The 24,030-nt window shown below is 50.8% G+C and overlaps 2 protein-coding genes across 3 annotated transcripts in view; one reads left to right on the forward strand and one right to left on the reverse strand.

Moving 5' to 3' along the window:
* LOC147010573 (uncharacterized) overlaps nucleotides 1–1,140 on the reverse strand; it is a 78,177-nt gene extending 77,037 nt beyond the window's left edge. For both annotated transcript variants that reach the window (XM_085858827.1, XM_085858828.1), the window contains exons 1-2: nucleotides 882–1,140; nucleotides 477–659 (exon numbers count right to left, since the gene is read on the reverse strand). In XM_085858827.1, the coding sequence (XP_085714953.1) occupies nucleotides 477–659; nucleotides 882–885 (187 nt within the window). In that variant the 5' untranslated portion in view covers nucleotides 886–1,140. The remainder of the gene's footprint in view (nucleotides 1–476; nucleotides 660–881) is intronic.
* A 509-nt stretch (nucleotides 1,141–1,649) lies between these two features.
* The window catches only part of LOC147010574 (uncharacterized), a 30,854-nt gene continuing 8,473 nt past the window's right edge, over nucleotides 1,650–24,030 (forward strand). Inside the window, exons 1-6 of the mRNA XM_085860386.1 lie at nucleotides 1,650–1,742; nucleotides 6,420–6,789; nucleotides 6,949–7,217; nucleotides 20,113–20,459; nucleotides 20,662–20,798; nucleotides 21,017–21,193. Coding sequence (XP_085716512.1) covers nucleotides 1,650–1,742; nucleotides 6,420–6,789; nucleotides 6,949–7,217; nucleotides 20,113–20,459; nucleotides 20,662–20,798; nucleotides 21,017–21,193 — 1,393 coding nt within the window. The remainder of the gene's footprint in view (nucleotides 1,743–6,419; nucleotides 6,790–6,948; nucleotides 7,218–20,112; nucleotides 20,460–20,661; nucleotides 20,799–21,016; nucleotides 21,194–24,030) is intronic.

Consider the following 24,030-nt stretch of genomic DNA (forward strand, 5'->3'; position numbering starts at 1 on the left):
GGCGGGCGTCGGCGCTCGCGAAAGAACATTGATGAGGAAAAATAAGGGCGGGCTTCAGAGCTCGCTAAAGAAATGTGTGTAAACGTGTCTGTCGTAAAGAAAAAAGCTTCCCATAAGAGAGGGGATCTATCCTTTACCCTTCTCAACACATCAAATTTAAAATCCCCATTAGACATGGGGATGGGGCTAATCTGAACATGCATTTCAGGAAATAACTGTCTGAGGACCTGGATGTTTTGATAGTCATCAATGAAATCCGTAACAACACACACACACACACACACACACACACACACACACACACACACACACACACACACACACACACACACACACACACACACACACACACACACACACACACACGTGAGAAGACTACCACAATTACACGAATAATGTTGCCAATGTCACGTTCAAAAACGACTCATTTGTGTTCGTCCGACTAAGTGTTCACAGCTTGAGGTACAAAAACACACCGTGTGCTGGTGTTGTCTCTTCCCGAGGAAGAGTGTTGCGAACATCCACGACGTTGAACACGAGCCCAAGATCCCCTACAGCACCAGCTGGAGTTGGACCCCCGCTCTCTCCTCCAACACTGCTGGATACGCAGCTTGCAGAACTCAGATATTGAAGGCGGTTTGAGGGATCTTGGGTCATCACTGAGAGAAGAAACAATGGTCAGGGCTGAGGTCGTGAACAGAAGAAAGAGGCCATTCTGTGCTGCATCCACAACATCAACATTCTCCACCAATTTAAAGCCCAATTCTCTGCTCTTCTGCATACTCACCCCACGACAATCAACTTAATCTTACAAAACAACAACATGGTACTTGATCTCAGTTCATACAATTTTAGTGGGGTGCCGGCACACAATGACCTACTCATTTCGCGACGGGGTAGGAACTTCAAACACCACACTGGTCAGCTTCAGGTCGTCCAATGAATGGAGGCGTGCTTCGAGATGCAGCACCCACCGGCGACGCTGCACCAATAAGAGAGATTGACATTATTTCGATCAAATGTCAGTGGTGGTCGGGAAGGGTTCGCAGGTCAGGGTAAGACGTTGCACCGAAAAGCAAAATCTGAAAAGTTTCACCGTCTCAAGGAATCCACCCCAAAAAACCCAACCAAGCTGTGATTGGCTGCTGAACAATTACACCCCGCCACCCCAACCCCCTAATTCCTATTTTCTTCACACCGATATCGAATACACTTTAAATTAATCACAATTAAACATATATAAATATACTCACTGCATGAATTGTAGCTTTTGGAAGAGATTTCACTTGAGAAAATCTTCTTGTCAGAATAGCTGCTGCGAACTACACCGCCAGGAATGCTACACCGAGCACAAGGAAAATGAACCCAGTTCCTCTCCACTTATTGAAAAAGTAAATAAACCACGAAACCGACGCTCAAACAATTCTCGAAGCCGCATCGGTTCTCCTTCTTCCTCGTCTTCCCTCTTGGAAACCAATGGCAAACGAAGATAGTTTACTTTTTATTTCTCAACTTCAATGGATTGGTTCTGTAATGGTCCTCAGAATGATTTTATTAACGTGATTTAAAAAAAAAGACCTCCCTTGGAGAATTGGGTGTTTTTGCAGTTGTTTTTCGCACGCATTGCCTTGCGTCATTGGAGGGCGAAAATGGGCGGAGCTAAGGTTGGAATTCATCCAGTTGGGCGGAGTTTCATCTGGAGCTCGGACTGTGCCACAGCACCACGAGGTTTGAGCCTTGAGGTGCCACGAGATTTTACAAGCAGTCATTTTTTTTATGAGCCACATCCATCCAGATCTTTGCTGCTCCATATTTGTTAATCCTTTCTTGATTTCACCCTCCACAGAATCATAGTCAAGTGAATAATAATTCATTCAGGTCAGGTCAGGTATGGGAGCATGCGCCGGAGCAGCGCATCGCTGCGTCCACTTTCCGCCGGTACTCCAGGGGCCTCCGTCTGACCATCACCCAGGCAGATGCCTGGACAATCCCCATCTCCTTGAGATGCCGATCAACCTGCTGCAACCACGAGGCACGTGGTCGGCCCATTGGCCTCCTCCACTCATGAGGCTCCCTCGCTGAGAGAATCTGGTGAGCAGGATCAGCGTCAGGAAAACGAGCCACATGTCCATACAGCCGCAGCTGACACTCACGGACTATGCAGGTAACAAATCTCATTTGAGTCTCTCTCAGCAACCGCTCATTGGTCACAAAGTCTGACCAGCGATAGCCAAGGATTCTCCGAAGAGACCTGGTCCAAAAGGAATGCATTCTCCGTCTCAGATCCTTGGTCAGAGTCAAAGTCTCACGTCCATAGACCAGGACTGGAAGCACCAAGGACCTGAAGACTCGGACTTTCGTCCTCCCGCACAGGTACCGGCAGCGCCACACCCCATTATCCAGTGAATCCATGACTCCCCAGGCCCGACCCAGACGTCTATTGACCTCTGACTTGCAGCCAGCAGAGACATGAATATCACTGCCAAGGTAAGTGAATCTCTCCACGACCTCAACTTCCTCACCACAAACAGGCACAGACAGGACAGCAGCATCCAAGATGTCATTGAAAGCCTGGATCTTAATTTTGACCCAGGAAACCCGTAATCCCAGTGGCTCCGAATCCTCATTCAGCACCTCGAGCGCCCCCCAAAAGGATATCTAAAATCTCCGCAAAGATGACTGCATCATCTGTGAAATCAAGGTCGGAGATCTTGACATTCCCAAATGATGCACCACAGCTTGATCTCTCTGACATCCTCCCAAGAATCCAGTCCATACAAGTGCTTAAAAGTGTGGGGGCCAGTACACACCCCTGACGAACTCCAGTAACAACTGGAAATAAGTCAGAGATGGTACCACCACATCTCACAACACTCTCAGTACCAGAGTAGAGTTCAGACATCAGATCGATCAGTTTTGGTGGCACCCCAAGAAGACCAAGAATCCTCCCGAGGGCATCCCGATTCACGGAATCAAATGCTTTGCAGAGATCAACATATGCTGCAAGCAGCCCCTGCCGAAACTCTCATCTGCGTTTGGTGAGGACCCGAAGAGCAAGGATACGGTCAATCGTTGACTTCTTTGGTGTAAAGCCTGACTGCTCTGGACGCTGGTGCTCAAGCAGATGGTGGCAAACCCTATCGAGAATTATCCGAGCAAAGACCTTGCCCAGCACTGAGAGCAGCGTCACCCCTCGGTAGTTGTTGCAGTCTTGGCGATCACCCTTCCCTTTTCAGAGAGAGACAACAAGGCCCCTCTTCAAGTCAGTTGGGTGAAAGTCTGCCCAACTGGGTGAATTCCAACCTCAGCTCCACCCATCTTCGAACTTGAATTACAAAGGTAGTGCATGTGAAATAACCGGGCAAAAAACACTTGATCAGTCTCCAAGGGAAATGGTTTTTTAATCACGTTAATAAAATCATTCAAATAAAAGGACAATTACATAAACAATCCATTGAACTTGAGTAGTAAAATTGAAGCAATCTTCATTTGGTATTAGTTTTCAGAAGAAGGAGAACCGAGGCTGCTTCGAGAGTGGTTTATTTTCCTCGGTTTCCTGGTTTATTACTTTTTCAAACAGAGAGGAACCTGTTGCCCGAGAGGAACGGTGATGACTGCCTCATATTTTGGTAGGTTCGGCTCTCGTGTCAGATTCCTAGATATCTGAGGGAGAGTCGAGGAGTCATTTACGGGATAGATCCCTCGATTTAAATTGATATCAAGAGCCATTTAGCGGATGTGGGAGTTCTTGACGCCCGCCATCTCACCACGGTCAGGGATGGGGTCGAAGTCAATATCACCTCGGTGGTTTTGTCCTTCGGCAACCCAGTCCTTCCCCCCAAAAGTTTTCCTGGGGTATCGAGCCTTCAGAGTACGGGAATACATTCTAGCCCCCTTGAGATGTTGCAAGTGCCAAAAGTTCGGTCATACTGCCCCAGCCTGTAGGGCCTGGAGAACACGAATACGGAAGCTGTAGTAGTGAAGAAATGTCTTGTGCTAATTGTGGAGGGGATCCAACAGCCTTCAGAGGATGTCCCGAATTCCTAAGAGCTGCCCAGATCCAACAGCTGAAGACTCAGGGGAGACTTTCTCATGCTGAGGCTGTCCGGATGGTCCCCCAAATTAACAGGGACTCCAAACAGTCCCAGGATTCCCTGCTGATTCATGAAAATTATCCATTGATTTGCATAAAGTTTAGCTGCTCGTGGGCCGTCGTTTATTAAATTCATCAGCGATCACACATCCAAACCGGATATAATCCATTCTCTATTTGAGGAATCTGGTTTAAAAAAACCCTCAACCGATTCAAGATCCCCGGTTGCACCCTTCAATGTATTCTCTGGACAGGCGTACTGGATGCAATTTGCTAACTGAGCCAGATGTACCCTCGATTCTTTAAATTGGTTCTAAAATTAACAAAGGAAATGGGGCGCACAGTATAAAGTACCTGTTATTTTAGTTTTTATTGGTTCACGAGTGCCAGCCAGAGTGACCACTATATTCGTTATGTCTGTGTGTCTGTCTGTCTGTCTGTGTGTCTGTCTGTCCTGAGCATAACTCCGTGGACTTTGATCCGATCTTGATGAAACTTGGTTATGTGTTCGATATCAATATCTCGTTGTGTTTTCCTGGATGAGGGCGTGCTACGCCCAAAAAATAGCCATTTTAGGGGGTAATCGGATTAAAAATCTATCTTCTCCGAGGTAATTGACTGAATGGAATGGGTTCTTCGGTATTTGAATAGCAAAATGAATGATCTAAAACTTGTCGTTGTCTGATTTTTCATTTTCGTCCCAAGGTCAAAAACTTAGAAAATTGCGAATTTTGACATAAAAATCATACGACCGCTGTGCCGCCACACTGTGCCGGTTGACTAGTCATGCTTATTCATTGTTGTTGCTTCCCTGTGGCTCCACCTACCGTGAGCCAGGAAACGCTTGTTGAAAAAAAAATGTTGCCTTGCCATGTGTTTTTTTGCCCGCTGCGATGAAAAATGCGTTTTGTGCCAGACTGTGGCCAACAACAGTGTGAGTGATGCGTTTTGTTTGTCGTTCAACACCAGAATTTTGTACTGTGACTTTATGTCGGCATGAAACAGTTCGATGCTCTAGTTTTACCGACGAACTTCGACAATTGTGTTACAACAACAATCTATAGGAAAGAACTTTACTTGCAACTTTGATGTGTAGACAAATGTAAAGCTCTGCGGTCTATTCTAGTGACTCTAATTTGTTATTGTACCGTTACTCTGATCAGTGATTTTAATAACGGCTCTCATTGACAGTGCAGTACTCTGCACTGAGTTAGGTTCATTTTATTTCTCTTTTTTGTTTGCGTGAAAGTACGCCTTGCCCGAATTCCTGGAACAAGGGAGCTAACTCATCCGAGCATATCACTACAAAGTAGCTGCCCTTTAATATACACATCTTGTACATGTATAACGATCACCGTAATATCTGTGTCAACTTACGATAACATTTTATTTTTGTTTTTGTTACAGCGATTATCAACTCATACCATACGTCAAGAATGAAGAACTCTAAGCCTCAGCATGGTTGTTAGACGTTACGTTCATTGGCGGATGGGGGTTAGCTGTATGCTATCCGGTCCAGACCGGAGAGGCAGAACAACCGCCCAAACTTGGAGAGCTGGGATGACAATATTTTTATGCATAATCTTGAGGTCATTCCCCACTTAAAGGCTTGAAACCATTTTGCTCTATCTCGAACACCTTGCCCGTGGCGCCCCCTTCAAGTTTGTTTTTCTTCAAAGTATGGATAATCCGAGGAGTGCGAAATGCCATATAGGCTATATGATGTTATATTGTTCCTGGAATGTTCCTGAGGAAATTTTGCACCAAAGGTCATAATCCTTGACCTTTGACCTTTAAAGGCCACAAAGGTCAAATTTTCAAAGTTGTGGGAATCGAACCGGGTTTTCGACCTTCTTCAACGAACTAACTCCAATAAGCTATAGCACGTATCCTGTTTCCTTATTTTAATGTCCACAACATTGTTTTGTGACCTTTAAAGGTTATGCGAAGGTCAAATTTTGAAATTTGTTGAACGAAGCCGGGTTTTCGACATTTTGCAGCTAATAACCTGTCACTCGTACCACATCATGTTGATCATTTTTCTAACTTGGTCAAAAATTATCACATTGTCTCATCCTTGACTTCTGAAACAATCTACATCATTGGTCCCAAACCTGCGGCCCGCGGGCCACATGCGGCCCATGGAGCCCTATATTGCGGCCCGCGAGGACTTTCCAATCAAAACAGATTTCCATGTCGCAATTTTAAAGGGGTTTACACAATACCACTGCCGGCCACTGCCGGCCAGCGCCGTGACCTGAAAAGCCTTACAGTGGTCATTGGCAATGTCAACTACATTCGTGCGCATGCTCTCAACCACGGTCAGTTCAAGGAGCTGCTGCACGAGCTTGATGCAAACTACGGGGATGTCCTGTACTTCTCGGCCGTGAGGTGGCTGAGCAGGGGCCGCACTTTGAAGCGCTTCTTTGAGCTGAAGGATGAGCTGGCCATGTTCCTGGTAATGAAGGTCCAGCCAGTCGGTCACTTCTCAGACTCCCAGTGGCTGGATGACCTCGCCTTCCTCGTTGAGATCACTGAGAAGCTCAATGCCCTCAACGTCTCCATGCAGGGAAGAGGCAAGCTGGTCCACAACCTCTATGGCTGCATCCAGTCCTTCGAGAACAAGTTGGAGCTGTGGGAGTCACAACTGCGTGCCGGCCAACTTGACCACTTCACTGCTCTGCAGGGCCAGCACGGTGAGGATGAGACCTTTTTTGTAGGTGAGAGGTATGCTACAGAGGTGGCCCGTCTGAAGAAGGAGTTCGAGAAACGATTCTAAGACTTCTGCAAGCACAAAGTCAGCTTCGAGATCTTCGCCATGCCCTTCTCATTTGATCCCTTGTAAGTCCCAACAGACCTGCAGGAGGAACTGATCGAGCTGAAGAGTGACATCGACATCAAGGCCCAGTTCCTGGAGAAGGAACTCCAGGAGATCTACAGGGGGCTACCCTGCCAGACCTTCCCCAACCTGATCAAGCATGCCCAGAAGTTGTTTTCCATGTTTGGCAGCACATACTTGTGCGAGCAGTTCTTCAGCAAGCTGAAGTACTCCAAGAACAAGAACCGAAACGCCTTGTCCGACATGCACCTGGAAGACACTCTTTGTGTTGCTTCCTCCCATCTGGTGCCCGACATCAACTCCATCCTGGGAGAGCAGAAGCAGTATCAAGTTTCTCATTGACTGAAAAAAATGCATCAAGTTTCTCATTGACTCTGAAAATGTTTCTCAGTATCAAGTTTCTCAATAAAATGCATCAATTTTTTTCCTGGCTCCCAACATCATTGGGAGTAGTGAATGCGGCCCGTGGGATCAAAAGGTTGGGAACCACTGATCTACATCGTCAAATACCGCTCGTGAACCATTGTCGTCTTCAGACTTGTCATATTGTTGTGGTTGACCAAATTCGCAAACCACCATTCAGGTCCCTTAGGTGAGGTATCTCGGTAAGTATATGTGTAGTTAGGCCCAAACCCGTTGTCTAGAGGGAATAAATGTCATTCATGCGTGCTGCGACTCTTCAGGATAGCCGTTTTTCTTTTACTATCTTTATTTTGGACCAACCGCCATGATTACCACCGCCAACCGCGTCTCAACAGTCATCACAACATCAACCACCCACCACAACGCCGCTTCACCACAACAGCCACGACCTTTGCCGTCACACCTCGCAACCGTCGCATCGCCACCGTTCTTGCGCCGCTTGTGGGTACCGGTATTGGACTCGTGCAGGGCGCGCGCCGAACAGCGTGTACAAAACCACGGACTTTCCGCTCCAAAAACGGATCAAAAACGACTCACGCCCACTTTTGTTCCGTCCAATCGGTGAGCGAGGGGCGATTTGGCCCCGCCTCCAGGGCGTTGGAGGGCAGTCGCTATATGCAAATTCATGGATCAAAATGCATTCACGCCCACTTTTTCTCGGGCCAATGGGGAGCGAGGTGAAAGGTCGAAGGCAGGGGGTCGAAGGCGAAGCCACGGGGCTTATATAAGCGGCTGCGTTCGTCAGAAAAGAGTCGTCGTGTGCGTTGGAGTTGAGTGCAGTTGGGAAGTTCGCAGGAGGAAGAGTTCGGAGTTGGAGTCGGAGCGAAGAGGACGGAGCTGTGGAGAGGCGGCGGCGGCGAAGGCAGACGAGGGGGTGCTCGCGTCGGTGCCGGGAGCTGCACACCAGGGAGGCCGACGGCGCGACCTGGTCGAGGTGGAGACGCTCGTCGCGGGACCCGAGACAGAGTAAAAATCCTCCTTTCCCCGAGCATCAGCAACCCCCTCCTGTTTCCCCCCGCGCTGAGATAGTGCGACCAAGGGGGCCCCCTTCCCACCCCCTACCAGACACTGTCCGCGAGGCCCGCAGAGTTGAGGCACCACCGCCGCTCCGCGTCTCATCACCAGACGGGTAGGCCCGACACGGTCTCGGCCCCAGGCCCGCCTACCCCCTCGTCCTGGAGGGTGGTTCTCTTTTCTTTTGCTTTGGGAATGTGTGTTGTCGGCGCCGTCTGTGAAGTAAAATTGTATAAGTGTTGCCGTGTGCTCGCGTAATCGGTATTAGATCTGCATTGTCGCATTTGCTTTTTGTCTTCTTCTTTTCTATGTGCTTTTGGTGGAATTGTATATGTGTGCTTTCCGTTCATCGCGAATAAATGTGCTTTATGTTGAACTGTTTTCCCGCTTCGCTTCGTCATTTCTTTCATTGAATCCTCATCTTGCTTCACGTAAAGGGTTGGTAGTGGGCTGAATACGCCCGATAATTAATCGAACCGTCGAGGCCGACGATAACACCGCTCGGTTATCCCGATAGTACGGAACGGGTCGCTTAAGTGGCCCGTGTCCGAAGTCGACCTGCGGCGAGGTGCGATCGCCCGGTCTACCCTCCGTGTGGGTACTTAGGTAGGTCGAATTTGGCGAGCAACCCTATCCCACGCGGGGGCCGATTGGCTCGATCGCGGTGAGACCGAAAGGTCCACCCGTGACTGGTTCCCGGCGTTAGTCCGAGAGGGTCACGACTGGATTGTCCGTCCGGTGGGCGACGTGCCGCGATTCGAGTTACGTGGCCGTCAGCACGCCGGCGGGCGCGAATCCGTAACACTGGTGTCAGGTCGTGCGATGCAAATCCATCGCCCTCCTCGCGGCACTGGTATCGTAGAACAGGAAAACGGGCTCTCCTGTCTCCAGCTAAATTCACGGGAATCGGTCCAGGGGTGAGAGAAGCGACCCCCGATTCCCTCCAAATTACGAGCGAGCGAAATTAACCCTTCACGAGAAGCAAGATGGCGTCTCAAGGCGAGCGGGAGCCGGGGGTATTAGAAATGGATGTAGAATGTGTAGAATCCATGGCTCAGGATGAAATCCCCGTACAGGAAAACGGACTCGCCCAACTGAACCCAGAGCCCGAAATGGGTGCGGCAGCGGCCGCGGTGTATGACACCTCCCCTCCCCCTCTCCACCAAAACCCTTCCCCAACCCCTGCCGAAACGGCTCACCCAAGCGCACCCGACATGGCCCAGCTATGCGCCATGCTGGCGGCAATGACAAACGAAGTGAAAAACGAAATAAAAGGAATGAACGAAAAGATGGATACAAATACAAACGAAATGAAAGGCATAAACGAAAAGATGGATACTGTACTGTACTGAAATGGGAGATGCTTAGCAGGCAGACACGAAGCGGAGGAACAGTCGAGCCGGGCTGTGTTGCACGAGTGCGAGCGCGGGCGTACTGTGCCCGCGGCTCCCCTTTATTCCGTACACGGTACACTCACGGGCCGGCCGACTCCAGCATTACTACGACGCCTCAGACGGCGTGCACACCTCATATCCCTCGCCGACCCCCACGGCCACCTCCCATCATCACGCCCACCATGCAACATCACCATGCCCTTCCCCATAGGCCCGCAGACTCCACCACACTCCTCCCCCCTAAAACTATGATTATTAACTGATTATCATTATAAGAAGCATGCAGAACACGAAGGATTTCGTATAATCATCATGGAAATAAAATGAAAATAGCAAAGCATAATAGCACACCACATCATATAATGTGTCGATGCGAGCGAGTGGAGCAGCAAAGGTCAGGTCTGACCGCGTTACCGATATGAAGCAGCAAAATGAGAAGCACAGCAGCATTATGCAGCAAAAACGCCCCCAGGCGGCCCATGCTGACATGACCCTGGCCAAGGTCGTAACGACCTCTCGAGCCAACCTCCTCCGGCCCCATCAAACGCCTCCGGCCCCCTCCCCCCAGGCAGACCCGACGTAGATAAACATCCCGAGGCCGGCAGCCCGCTATCTGGAAGTCGTGGCGCTAGCCTTAGGCCTTGGCCGGGGGCACTGAACAGCGCCGCTGGCTGCATGCATTTAATGCGCCAAAACAACTCACGCACCACCATCAGTCGAGACGCCAACGCCCGTCCCAACGGCCTTGAGCGAACACAGCGAGTTGCGCTCGCAATCAGAGGTGGGGGTAACGCCGACCAGGGCACCAGACTTGGTTCCGAGTCGATCTCCGAGACCCACACGGCCGCTAGACGGGAGCAACTCCACTTAAACCACACTGCAATCATAGGCTCATTATAAATCATTACGAATAATATTCGAAGCATCGCAAATTCATTTTTCCGTACAGCGCGCTTTTTTGATAAAATCCCAGCACATGACAAAGCAATTACCTGCGGCCCGGAACAGTGGACGGCCAACTCAACCTTTTTATTCGCCACCACCGCCCCTGAAGCCCCTACATCACATTGATCATAATCCAACCCCCATTGACTGATCTCCGCCACATCCACTTTTACACGAGAACTGCTGGCATTTATTTCAACAACATTAAACTGCATTACTAGAGCAAGGAAAAGCACATATGCCATGAACAACAACCCACAACCCACATCACAAGTCCGCTTCTTGGTTGTCGACTTGATGCTGCGACTCGCGACTCCCTTTAATGCCACGGGCCCAGCCTCGCCCTCGGTACTCGACGAAGGTCTCGAAGAGAGCACTGGCACGTCTGGAGGCACGAACCGGAACCCGTTCCGACCCAAAAGGGTCCGGCTCGCCGAGCCCGGCCCCTGCTCCGGCTCGCCGGCATCATCATGCCCCGGCTGCAGGCTGATCTTCAGGTCACTGGGGTCCCGCTGCGGTGCCCCTTCGCTCCCGGTGCGATCGTGCTGCGGTGCGCGCCCTCGTCCCGCACTGCTAGGCGCGCGAGCACCCTGCGGCACTTGAGCCATCGCGCGGACTTGCGCGGTCACCACGTGGCCTTTGGTATTAGTCGCCATGTTCCAGCTGGAGCTACTCATTACGTCCTGGCCAGCCATGGCGCGGACATCCGTGAGTGTCTGCTCGACAGATGAAACAGTCGCGATCGCCGAGTCGAATGTGATGTCGGTCAATGGCTGCTTGCAGACAATGTCAATGGCTGCTCGCAGACCAGAAATAAAATGATCTCTCAACCGTGCCGGACGCTCCTCTGCCGTGAATTTGCACGGCACAGCCGAATGCGATGCGCGGCCAGCACGAGTGGACTCAATTCGACACCCGATCCGTGCCTCGCTCACTTCCCCCCCCCCCCCTGCCACTGATCTTGTCATTTCCGGATCAATTGCAAGCAGGTTTCGACGCGGGACGGAAGGATCGCCTCGCACACCGCCATCTATGAACGCAACAATGGGCGATGACCCTCGGCCCACACACCGTAGACGACCTCGAGAGCCCAGACCGCCGTCCGAGTGATTGCATTGCCACGCTCGCCCACGACCCGCGCCGCAGACCGTGCGCATGGCCGTGCGTGCCTGGCCCATCGGGATGACCCCTAGACCATCTGCTGTGCCCCGACCATCGAGACCTCGGACATTCTCCAGAGCTTGCGCGACGTCCAACGCCGCGTTCGAGCCGAAACGCGTATCCTCGACAAAACGAACAAGAAAATGAACCAAATGAACGAACGTTGCCCACTCGACGTGGCCGAAGTCGATTCCGACGAAGGCGGGCACGCGTACGTTTGCCATGCACCGACTCTTTGCCATGTTCGCGCTGGCGAGACCTTTGGCTCCGTAGACTGGAACCGCACGGGTCATTTGCCGCCCTTACACACATCGATTCGAAGATCCTCGTTCGCCAACTGTACTGTACTGAAATGGGAGATGCTTAGCAGGCAGACACGAAGCGGAGGAACAGTCGAGCCGGGCTGTGTTGCACGAGTGCGAGCGCGGGCGTACTGTGCCCGCGGCTCCCCTTTATTCCGTACACGGTACACTCACGGGCCGGCCGACTCCAGCATTACTACGACGCCTCAGACGGCGTGCACACCTCATATCCCTCGCCGACCCCCACGGCCACCTCCCATCATCACGCCCACCATGCAACATCACCATGCCCTTCCCCATAGGCCCGCAGACTCCACCACAGATACAAATACAAACGAAATGAAAAGCATGAACGAAAAGATGGATACAAATACAAATGAAATGAAAAACGAAATGAACAAGCAAATAAACAGAATGGAAGCAAACATGAAGGAGGAAATGAAAGAACTACGGGGTGAGACGCAGAACATGGGCCGATGCCTGCAGGTGGGCATGAAGGCCGTGACCAGGGAGCTGGGAATGGCGACTCCACGTGTGGGAGCAAACGAGCTGGAAGGGGGTGCAGCGGCTGACAGGCCCGCGGTGGAGGCGGGTAAAAAAATAATTCGGGGGGCGTGTTGGGCGAGGGTCGTGACAGAAGAATCGACGGTGACCAAAAGGGAAAAATTAAATGGGGAGACCAAAACGTGTGAGACGAGACACGAGGTGACGACAACAGAAACTTTTAAATGTATAGAGACACGGGAGACAGAAAAAATAGAGGAGAGACTGCACGGTGAGGACGGGGTAAGTGACGCACACACACACACACGGAGGTAGTGGAGGACAATGGGGGTGAGCTCGCGGAGCGTGTAGGGACCCAGTGCGAGCAGCTGGTTGGCCTCCTCCAGGAACGAGGGGAGGGAGTATGCCCCCTTGAGGCGAGTCACGACCAGGTGAGTTCGGTCGTGCTTTGCGAGGTTGAGGGGAGGAGTGCTGCGAACGGGTGCTTGGAGAGCTTGGGGGGTATAGAGGCCCCGGAGACCCCTGTGGGGACACGAATCCCCAGTGTGGTTGTCCCTGTGTGTGTGGTGCAAGGTGTGAGTGCGTCCCCGCGTGTGGAAGCGACCCCGTGTGTGAGTGGTGTGGTGGCGATGGTGCCAGGGTACGTGCTTCCCAGCACGCCGTGTGTGGATGAGGCATCGTGTGTGGAAGAGGCCGTGTGTGTGGATGAAACGGCCAGTGTGAGTGAAGCACCGCGGGTGAGTGCCCCCGCGTGTGTGAGTGAGGCACCGTGTGTGAGTGGTATGGGTTATGCAAGGGAGACCGTGTGTGTGAGAGAGCGGTATGTGAGGGAGATGTCGGTTGGCATGCGGGAGCACGCAGCCGCGTCTCCCGGTGGGAATGTAATGGTGAGGTGTGTTAGCGTCGTAACACGCGGGAGTGCGTGTGTTGAATGGCGACGACGACGGCGACAGAAGAAAGAAAGCCGGGTAGCGGCTGTAGTTGTTTTGGGGACCGTGCCGGGTTCACCCAGCAGTGAGCACGAGGTTCGTGCTGTGCAACGCACGAGACCACCACGTGCTCGCTTGCGAGAGTGAAGTCCCGGTCCGGAAACGCACGCGATGGATTTGCCGATCCCGCGGACGGACAAAGTTTAGGCAGGATTATGGATTTGGACCGGACGGGTTCTCCACGCGATCGTGTGTGTTAAGCTCCAACGGGCAAAGCACATGTGTTCGCGTGGGGAACCCCTCGAGACGTGGGGCTTGTGTTTTTTTTATGCGCACGGTGACGTCATGGCTGCACGTGGGGTTGGAATCCGGCAGGAGGGGTCTCCCTGCCGGATGGTACCGTCCAAGGAGGGACGAGGAACACGTGCAGCTGCATGACGTCACGGGCAGGTGCGAGCGCGAGTTGCCGCGCTGGTGCTGCGCATGAAAAAAAAAAAAAAACAGTAAGCCTCACTTTCGGGTGCACAGGATTCCTGGGCAAGGGGTGGAAGACCCCCTTACCGGGGCACAGGATGGAAACTAGTTAGGGGGAAGGGTTAGCTTAGTTAGAGCGAGTTCATGGGGCAGGGGTAAGTCCTCATGGAGTCCGTGGAATGGATTAGGTAGAGGGATTTAGTGAGCTTTAGGTTGGGAAATAAAATGGGAAATGATTTTTGAGTTAGGAGACAGTGACAGACTTGTGAATGTGTAGCGGGGACGTAGTTTAGCTACGTAGTGTTAAAAGGAACGTGCTGTAGTTTAAGGGACGACGTGGGAGCACGAGTTAGTTAGGGGAGGTAGTTAGAAGGATGGCAGAGTTCAGCGGTGTGTGTGTTGAAGAGTTGGAGAGTTGTGAGGTGAGTACATGGTGAGTGAGTGAGGCCAGCGGGTCTGTGTGTATGGAGTGAATGGGGAATGCATGGTGCGATGAGTGATTGGGGGGAGGAGTGACTCCCGCCCAAGGGACCCCGGGGTCAGAATAAAGTGAGTTAGCTGGGTTAGTCAAATTGAAAAATGGAGGTCGTTTTGCTGTTGGTGGGAATGTAGGCTCGAAACCCATTTGGAGGGGTGCAGGAGCCCTGTTGACGGGCTTGGGAGCGTGGCTGCGAAAGGTGAGTATCGCTGAGTGGGTACCCCGGGCACCAGGCTAGTCGGCCGTGGTAGGCCAAGGGCCCATGGGGGGCCGGGATAGCGTAGTGGGCACAGGTGCGCCTGCTTGGTGCGGGGGCCCGGGGCGCCATTAGCCGCGTGGGCAGTGTTGTGGGCATGGGTAACCCTCGGAAAGGGGCTTGGGAAGCCAGCCTGCCACGTGTGCGTTTCAGGGGAGGTGCCATAGGGGGCACTCCCCGGTGTTAGGGAGCTGGTAGGCTCGGAGGCAGTGTAGTGCCCGGGGGTGCCATAGCGGGAGATTCGGCAGAGGGTCGTGCCTGCCAAAGGGAGCCACGTGTCCCAGCCAGGAGACCGTGTGAGGGCACGGAGCGAAAATTGGGGGGCGAGGCCCGAAATTGTGAGGACACAAACACAGGCGACGGGAATCTGGGTTTATAGAACCAATAGTTTAAGCGAGAGGCGCTTGTTGAAAGCCCCGGGGTAGTTTAACAGTTAAATGGTTAGGGTAGATTAGGAGATGTACCCCTCCGCACCATCCATCCCCTCGCTGTCGTTGTGGGCCGCTGGACCCACTTTGGTTATAGATCGCCGAACTCTGGGGAGGCCATTCTGAGGCTTCGTTGGGCCTCGACACAGGACGTTAGCTCTCCCTTATTCCCCTCCGGGAAGGGAACGTAGGGGTTGGGAGTAGGCTAGGTGACAGGATAGGTTAGCCGAACAAAGACGATAAAGGGGGTTAGGGGACGATTTATAGTGGGGAAGTAAAAAAAAAAAAATAATAATAATAATAATAAAATAAGTTGGGGCTAAATTGGGGTTTGGACAAATTAAGGGATTGGGTATGTACAGTGACAGGCAAAGGCGATAGGTGGGAGGGAGACAGACAGGTAGGTAGGTCCGAGCCCGCCTTCCAAGTGGCCAGCACCACCGCACTCCCTCCACCAACCTCCACTGAACGGCAAAGGCTGGCCAACTTCATCGGCTGGCCGTGTTTTGCTTCAAGGCAGAGGCCGGCCAACTTCATCGGCAGCTGTTGTTTTGCTGCAAGGCCTGTGCCATCGGCTGGCCGTGTTTTGCTTCAAGGCCTGTGCCGGCCCACTTCATCTGCCGGCTGGCCGTTTTCTTCAAGGCCTGTGCCGGCCAGTTCGTCTGCCGGCTGTGTTTGCCTGCAGCGGCCTTCTTCTGCGGGCTGTGTTTGCCTTTGCCATGCCCACTGCCCACGTTCACCAGCCCCGTTCAATTTTGCTTTGCCCCGCCCCCCTGTTCATTTCCATGTGCGCCAGGATCCGCAAGGCAACAGTTTGCAAGCTGCGAGAACTGCCCTGTTGGCAGCTACAACACGGGCCTGCAGTGGCGGCCCGTGCACCGTGTTTACGTCCATCCATTCACCCATCCATTTGTAGTGTTCATTGCGTGTGCCACTTGAGCTGGCACGGAGACTACGTTGTGCAGCCCATGCACCGTTGTGGGTCACTGCGTTCAGTTCAAAAGGGAAGGCCTTGGACTGCGTGTGAGCAGCCAGCCACGTTCCCTGTCACCTGCATTGTTTTGAGCCAGAGACTGCATGCGAGCAGCCTGGCTCCCTGCTAACTGCTTTTCTTTTGCAGAGTTCAGTGATCCTGGGCCATGGTTTAGTGTAAAATTTGTAAGTTAAGGTTAAGATGTACTGTAAATATGAGTGCGCCCCCGGCATGTCTGTCCTAGCGCCGGCAATTTTATTTAAGTCGTCCGTGTGAGTGAGTTTGTTTAGGTAGTTACGCAGCCCTCAGGTTATTTATTTTAGGGACACGAATACCATGAATGTCGCACTCAGGGATCCGTAGGTAAAATGTACTAGGGGAAAACTACACATGATGGCACACGAAAATTTGACGACTCGGGACGAGTCTGTAAAAAGGGGAGGGGGTAGTGTTGTGGTTGACCAAATTCGCAAACCACCATTCAGGTCCCTTAGGTGAGGTATCTCGGTAAGTATATGTGTAGTTAGGCCCAAACCCGTTGTCTAGAGGGAATAAATGTCATTCATGCGTGCTGCGACTCTTCAGGATAGCCGTTTTTCTTTTACTATCTTTATTTTGGACCAACCGCCATGATTACCACCGCCAACCGCGTCTCAACAGTCATCACAACATCAACCACCCACCACAACGCCGCTTCACCACAACAGCCACGACCTTTGCCGTCACACCTCGCAACCGTCGCATCGCCACCGTTCTTGCGCCGCTTGTGGGTACCGGTATTGGACTCGTGCAGGGCGCGCGCCGAACAGCGTGTACAAAACCACGGACTTTCTGCTCCAAAAACGGATCAAAAACGACTCACGCCCACTTTTGTTCCGTCCAATCGGTGAGCGAGGGGCGATTTGGCCCCGCCTCCAGGGCGTTGGAGGGCGGTCGCTATATGCAAATTCATGGATCAAAATGCATTCACGCCCACTTTTTCTCGGGCCAATGGGGAGCGAGGTGAAAGGTCGAAGGCAGGGGGTCGAAGGCGAAGCCACGGGGCTTATATAAGCGGCTGCGTTCGTCAGAAAAGAGTCGTCGTGTGCGTTGGAGTTGAGTGCAGTTGGGAAGTTCGCAGGAGGAAGAGTTCGGAGTTGGAGTCGGAGCGAAGAGGACGGAGCTGTGGAGAGGCGGCGGCGGCGAAGGCAGACGAGGGGGTGCTCGCGTCGGTGCCGGGAGCTGCACACCAGGGAGGCCGACGGCGCGACCTGGTCGAGGTGGAGACGCTCGTCGCGGGACCCGAGACAGAGTAAAAATCCTCCTTTCCCCGAGCATCAGCAACCCCCTCCTGTTTCCCCCCGCGCTGAGATAGTGCGACCAAGGGGGCCCCCTTCCCACCCCCTACCAGACACTGTCCGCGAGGCCCGCGGAGTTGAGGCACCACCGCTGCTCCGCGTCTCATCACCAGACGGGTAGGCCCGACACGGTCTCGGCCCCAGGCCCGCCTACCCCCTCGTCCTGGAGGGTGGTTCTCTTTTCTTTTGCTTTGGGAATGTGTGTTGTCGGCGCCGTCTGTGAAGTAAAATTGTATAAGTGTTGCCGTGTGCTCGCGTAATCGGTATTAGATCTGCATTGTCGCATTTGCTTTTTGTCTTCTTTTCTATGTGCTTTTGGTGGAATTGTATATGTGTGCTTTCCGTTCATCGCGAATAAATGTGCTTTATGTTGAACTGTTTTCCCGCTTCGCTTCGTCATTTCTTTCATTGAATCCTCATCTTGCTTCACGTAAAGGGTTGGTAGTGGGCTGAATACACCCGATAATTAATCGAACCGTCGAGGCCGACGATAACACCGCTCGGTTATCCCGATAGTACGGAACGGGTCGCTTAAGTGGCCCGTGTCCGAAGTCGACCTGCGGCGAGGTGCGATCGCCCGGTCTACCCTCCGTGTGGGCACTTAGGTAGGTCGAATTTGGCGAGCAACCCTATCCCACGCGGGGGCCGATTGGCTCGATCGCGGTGAGACCGAAAGGTCCACCCGTGACTGGTTCCCGGCGTTAGTCCGAGAGGGTCACGACTGGATTGTCCGTCCGGTGGGCGACGTGCCGCGATTCGAGTTACGTGGCCGTCAGCACGCCGGCGGGCGCGAATCCGTAACAATATTTTTCCTATTTGGTTGGAACCACGAGTTCAGTTACGTGGCGTTTATAGAGCCTCGCGGCTCTGACAATGCCAACTCGAGGGGGAGCACTCGGTAGAGTGCAAAACCTCTGCCGCCAATACTGCTAGGTCACTCAAGTGAACCTGATATCCTATTCATTCAATTTGAGGTCAACATTGCTCACAGAGTTATAGTTTGCAACTTTCCCTTTTACATACTCAATTCATTTGTCATAACTGGATTCCTTGAGACAGAAATTGATTTTACGTGGGTATATCCAACTGAAGTTCCAAAATCAGCCGCAATTATAATTTTGGCATGGTTTTTGTTGGAAATCACTTATAACATGTAGAAATGCAAAAAAATTTTAAAAATCGAAATTTTGTTGAAAAAGTTGCAAATTTTTTTTTTCTTTTTTTTCCTCTAACAATTTTTTTTGATTGGAAATCACTTGAAACATGTAGAAATGCAAACAAAAAAAAATCAAATATTTTTTTTAAATGGCCACCATAGCGGCCATATTGGACTTTGGACCAAGTCCAAAATGTAATGGCATGGTCCTTGGACCATACCTCATCCCCCCACCAAGTTTCATCGAAATCCGTCGAGGAGTTTTTCCGTAATACTGTTCACAAACAAACAAACAAACAAATAAAAAACCAATGTCACCCCCAGGGTGACCAGTATCTTGCGAAAATGTGAACATGAGTGACTTATTTATTCGATTAAAGTTACTCAAAAAATAAGGGTTTCGTCGACCTTGATGCTTGACCTTTTTGTGACGTTGACCTTTATATTTTCGTACGGTTAATGGTATCTCTCCAGGACCGTTATACATGAAATATCAAGAGATTTTGATGAGAACTGAGGAAATAAAATTTTCATGAAAAATCCGTTTTTTCGTCATGACGTCATCAAATGACGTCAGAGCGTCAAACTTTTGACAGATCTGGAAAGCACTTATCAAGCGCTTTCATATGAGGTATTACTCGATATGGTATCTAAGATTTCAAAATTTGACCTTGGGGTCAAAAACTTTCGACCTCCAGCGCTAACCATGAAGGTCAAGGCCGATCGCCGCCAAAAATTAATCAGCTGAGCGCCAGACCATGAACTATATTCCCATGAAGTTTGAAGACGATCCGATCAAAATTACTCAAAAAATAAGGGTTTCGTCGACTCCCCTGATTTGCGACAAAGTGACCTTGACCTTTGACCTTGACCTTGAAAATTTTATGCGCTGAAAGGGACCTCTATAGGACTCTGATATGCGAAGTTACAAAAATTTCCAATGATAACTGTGCTCTGCAGAGTGATCGATACGTGATTACAGACAAACAAAAAATAAATCAATCAATCAATAAAAAAAAAACATACAAGCTGACTAACATATCTTGCAAAAACTTCGTTTTGGCAAGATAACAAACAGACAGGGGTGATAACATCTTCGATGGCGGAGGTTAATAAACACGTACGAGAAGAAGCAGAAGAAGAAGACAGACCGCGTTTCATTTGCTTCCGTCCATCTTCGATGGCGGAGGTTAATAAACACGTACGAGAAGAAGCAGAAGAAGAAGACAGACCGCGTTTCATTTGCTTGTGCTCGGTGTAGCATTCTTGGCGGTATACTTAGAAACAGCTATTCTGACAGCGAGATATAGAATTACTTGAAGATTTTCTCGGAGAGATTCTCTGACTAAAGTTACACTTTCCGTAGTGAATGTAGATATGTTTAATTGTGATTAACTTCGTGAAAGTGTATTCGATATGGGTGTGAGGTAAATCGGAAGGGAGGGGGAGTGGCAGCAGCAGTCAGCAGCAGCGGCGGCGGCAGCGGCGGCGGCAGCAGCAGCGGTGCCGGCAGCAGCAGCAGCAGCGGCAGCGGCGGCAGCGGCAGCGGCAGCGGCGGCAGCGGCAGCGGCAGCAGCGGCAGCGGCAGCAGCGGCAGCGGCAGCGGCAGCGGCAGCGGCAGCGGCAGCGGCAGCGGCAGCGGCAGCAGCAGCGGCAGCAGCAGCAGCAGCAGCAGCAGCATCCTATCACAGCTTTATGGGGTTTTTTGGGGCGGATTCCTTTCGCCGGTGAAACTTTCCAGATTTTGCTTTCGGTACAACGTTTTCCTTTCGACTGCTAATCACCTCCCGACCCTCACTGGCCTCAAGATTAGTATCACCGAATGCAGCCTCCAGTTTCTTCAAATGTCTGTGAAGTGTTTGGAATACAGTGTGCATTCTGTACTGCATTGTGGTTTATATGTGGTTTAATTTATTTTCCCATCCCAACCTAACCCACCCCAATGCCTTCTGGAGATTAGTCAGATTGGAACTCTCGTCTTGGTGCAGCGCCGCCGATGGGTGCTGCATCGCGAAGCACGCCTCCATTCATTGGTCGACCTCAAAAAGACTTTCGGTGTGGTGGTTGAGGTTCCCAACATGTCGTGAAATGAGTAGGTCATTGTGTGCCGGCACCCTACTAAAATTGTCTGAACTAAGATCAAGTGCCATGTTGTTGTTTTGTAAGATTAAGTTGATTGTCGTGGGGTGAGTATGCAGAAGAGCAGAGAATTGGGCTTAAATTTGTAGAGAATGTTGATGTGGATGCAGCACAGAATGGCCTCTTTCTTCTGTTCACGACCTCAGCCCTGACCATTGTTTCTTCTCTCAGTGATGACCCAAGATCCCTCCAACCGCCTTCAATATCTGAGTTCTGAAAGCTGCGTATCCAGCAGTGTTGGAGGAGAGAGCAGGGGTCTCGCTGGTGCTGTTGAGGATCTTGGGTTCGGGTTCAACGTCGTGGATGTTCGCAGAAGAGTTCCTCGGGAAGAGACGAAACCAGCACACGGTGTGTTTTTGTACCTCGACCTGTGAACACTTCGTTGGACAAACCCAGATGAGTCTTTTTTTAACGTGACATTGCCAACATTATTCATGCAATTGATGCTTTCACGGATGGTAATTAAAGAGTTTATAGAACACCTTACCCCGCGCAGTGTTCATGAAGTTTTATTGGAATATTATCCTTTTAGTCCGAAGGCAGGAATCTTGGGATTCTCTGAAATACTTCTAATGTTTGAGCAAAATCAGCTTTCTGTGATAAATTATTAAGTTAAATGGTTCAATAACCTCATGTGATTTAATCTGTGCGTATTGTTGTTGTTGTTGTTGTTTTTATTATTTTCGCGTTTAGTCTGCTCTGTCCCTTTTGCAAGTTGCCTGTTTATTTGCTGCACCACACCTCTCTTCCCAATCTCTGCACAACACACCTCAATACATTTTTATCGTACTACATATCTATCCTCGCCCATTGTTAATAAATTATTATGAGAAATGTTCCCAGCTCGTTTTTGTCTTTTCTTCCATTGATCCAGCATGGTCCGAATCCTAGTTTAGCCGGGATTTTATTCCCAACAACCCGTTCCTTTTAGCCGGTACGTCCTTGGCAGTGTCGTTCGGCTGCATCCGATCCGGTAAAGTGATCTTACCCGGTCGAGTGATCCGGTTTGGACAAGGCGAACCGAGGGCGTGTTCCCCGCTAATTAAATCACGTGGTTAATTAGGTAACCCGATTAACCCATAGATGGGAGGACCCAAGGTAACGCGGTTGAGTTATTGGCTTACATGGTCGGTTAAGCGACCCACCGCGTCACGGAATTATCCATGTGCAACGGCCTACAATTCCGGGGAGTCTGGTGGGAGCCAAGATAGCTTCCCACACCTATTGGTCTTCTCACCCGACCCCCGGCCCGCAACAGTTTGGTGTCAGGAGTGGGATGGACCCAATAAAAAATTTACGGGATTCGAACCCGTGCCAATTTAGTATCTGGAATGGGATTTGAGCCACGGGTGTGCTTTGCAACCCCCCCTCCCCCCTTTCCCCCGAAATTAAGAGCAGGATTCAAATTTTAGTTAATTATCGGTACGGACCATGGCGGACCAAGACGAGCTGGTTCAGGTGGGTTTTGAGATAACAGTGTTGGAGGACTCCGTGGCTCAGGACAACAGTTTTGAGGGAGATCATTCCCTGCAGCCATACCCAGAGGTAATTGGAGCAACCGCATCTATAACAATGCTTGTGGACCCCCTGCATTAAATTTTCCACGGAGGACCTAGCAATCCCTTTCGGATCCACACCCGATCATAGCAGATCGGCTCCGCCAAAGCCATTGGACATTAACCAGTTTATGGAGATAATGAAACAAATGATGGAGCGCATTGAATTGGGGCGAAACAAACAGAGGAGTGATATGCAAACACTGAGAAGTGATATGCAAAACATGGAAGGAAATATACAAACACAGATGAAGGCGTGTCAGGAGGAAATGAAGGCGGAGCTGGAAAAAGTAAAGGCGGGGCAGCAAAGCTTGAACTCAGGCTGGCAGAGGTAAAGGGTGAAATGAAAAACATGGACCGGAATTTTACAAATGGGATCAGGACTGTACGTGGGTTAATGACCGAGTTGAAGGGGAATGTGGAAGGTGTTCGGACCGCGATGACGACCGGTAAGGTTGAGGTGGTGAGCAAAATGGCGGCGGTTGGACGAGAAGTGGATAAACTCAGACAGGGGATGATAGAAATAAAGAAAGGACAAGGGCAATTGAAAGTGGAAATTGGGAAAAACTTGAACGCGATACAAAATTTAAAACAAGGCCAGCAGGAAACGAAGGGGAAATTGGGGGCCGTAAAGGAAGAGTGTAAAATGAGACACGAAGAAATGACGAAAATGGTTAAAGAGATGGGACGCAAGGTTGAGACAAAGAACCAGGAAATGGGGAAGTGATTAAAGAAACACGAGGACGAGACCAAGGACTGTTTTAGCACAGCAAAGGCGGAATTAACAGAGACACAATGGGAGATAGAACTGGTAAAGAATGAACGAGCCGGGAGGCGACGATGGTTCGCGGGCATTATTGAACAATGCCACGATTGGTACAATTGAGTTAGTGGAAGCTTTTGAGGAAGCCCTACCGTAAAAACCTATCTCTTCCATCAAAATTGACCAAATCAAATCGGATTTTTTATATGTTGTACTTATGGACATTACGCACAGCTGCTAGGAAATGAAATTGCAAGAAAAAAAATCGAGAAAAAAATAAATATAATAAAAAGTTCAAGTGGGCGTGGCTCCACCCACAAGGGGCGTAGGACGCCCCTCATACAAAAAGACACAACTAGACCATGATATCGAGCTTGTGTCCAAGTTTCATCAAGATCGCATCAAACGTCACGGAGCTATGCTCTGGAGAGAGTCGCAGACAGACACACAGACACAACGAAAATAGTGGTCACTGCTGGTGCCCGCGAACCAATTACATAAAGTAAAAGAGGAGCAAATACGAATAGAGGGGAAGGTAAGGGACATTAAGGTGGAGCTTGTGGAATGTCTTGAGACCCGATGTAAGGATCAGGATGGCCTCCTTCAGGAACAGAGGGAGAGAATACACTCCCTCGAGGCAGACCGTGACCAGGTGAGTCCAGTGAAGTTAATGCTATGCGAGGTGATGCAGGCGCATGATGTGAAAGGGTACATGCCAAGTTTGGGGGGGGGGGCAGAGGCTCCGGTGTCTCTTGGGCTAACACAAGCTCCCAGTGTGATTGTGCCGGAGTATGTGCAGAGTGCGAGTAATATGGCATGGTCGAGTGCACAAGACAGTGCGGAGTGGACATCGACCCAGACGGGGT

Source organism: Eptatretus burgeri, chromosome 16 (genome assembly GCF_056783735.1).
Source record: "Eptatretus burgeri isolate ZD-2024b chromosome 16, Ebu_testis_v1, whole genome shotgun sequence".
In the NCBI taxonomy this organism is placed as follows: domain Eukaryota; kingdom Metazoa; phylum Chordata; class Myxini; order Myxiniformes; family Myxinidae; genus Eptatretus; species Eptatretus burgeri.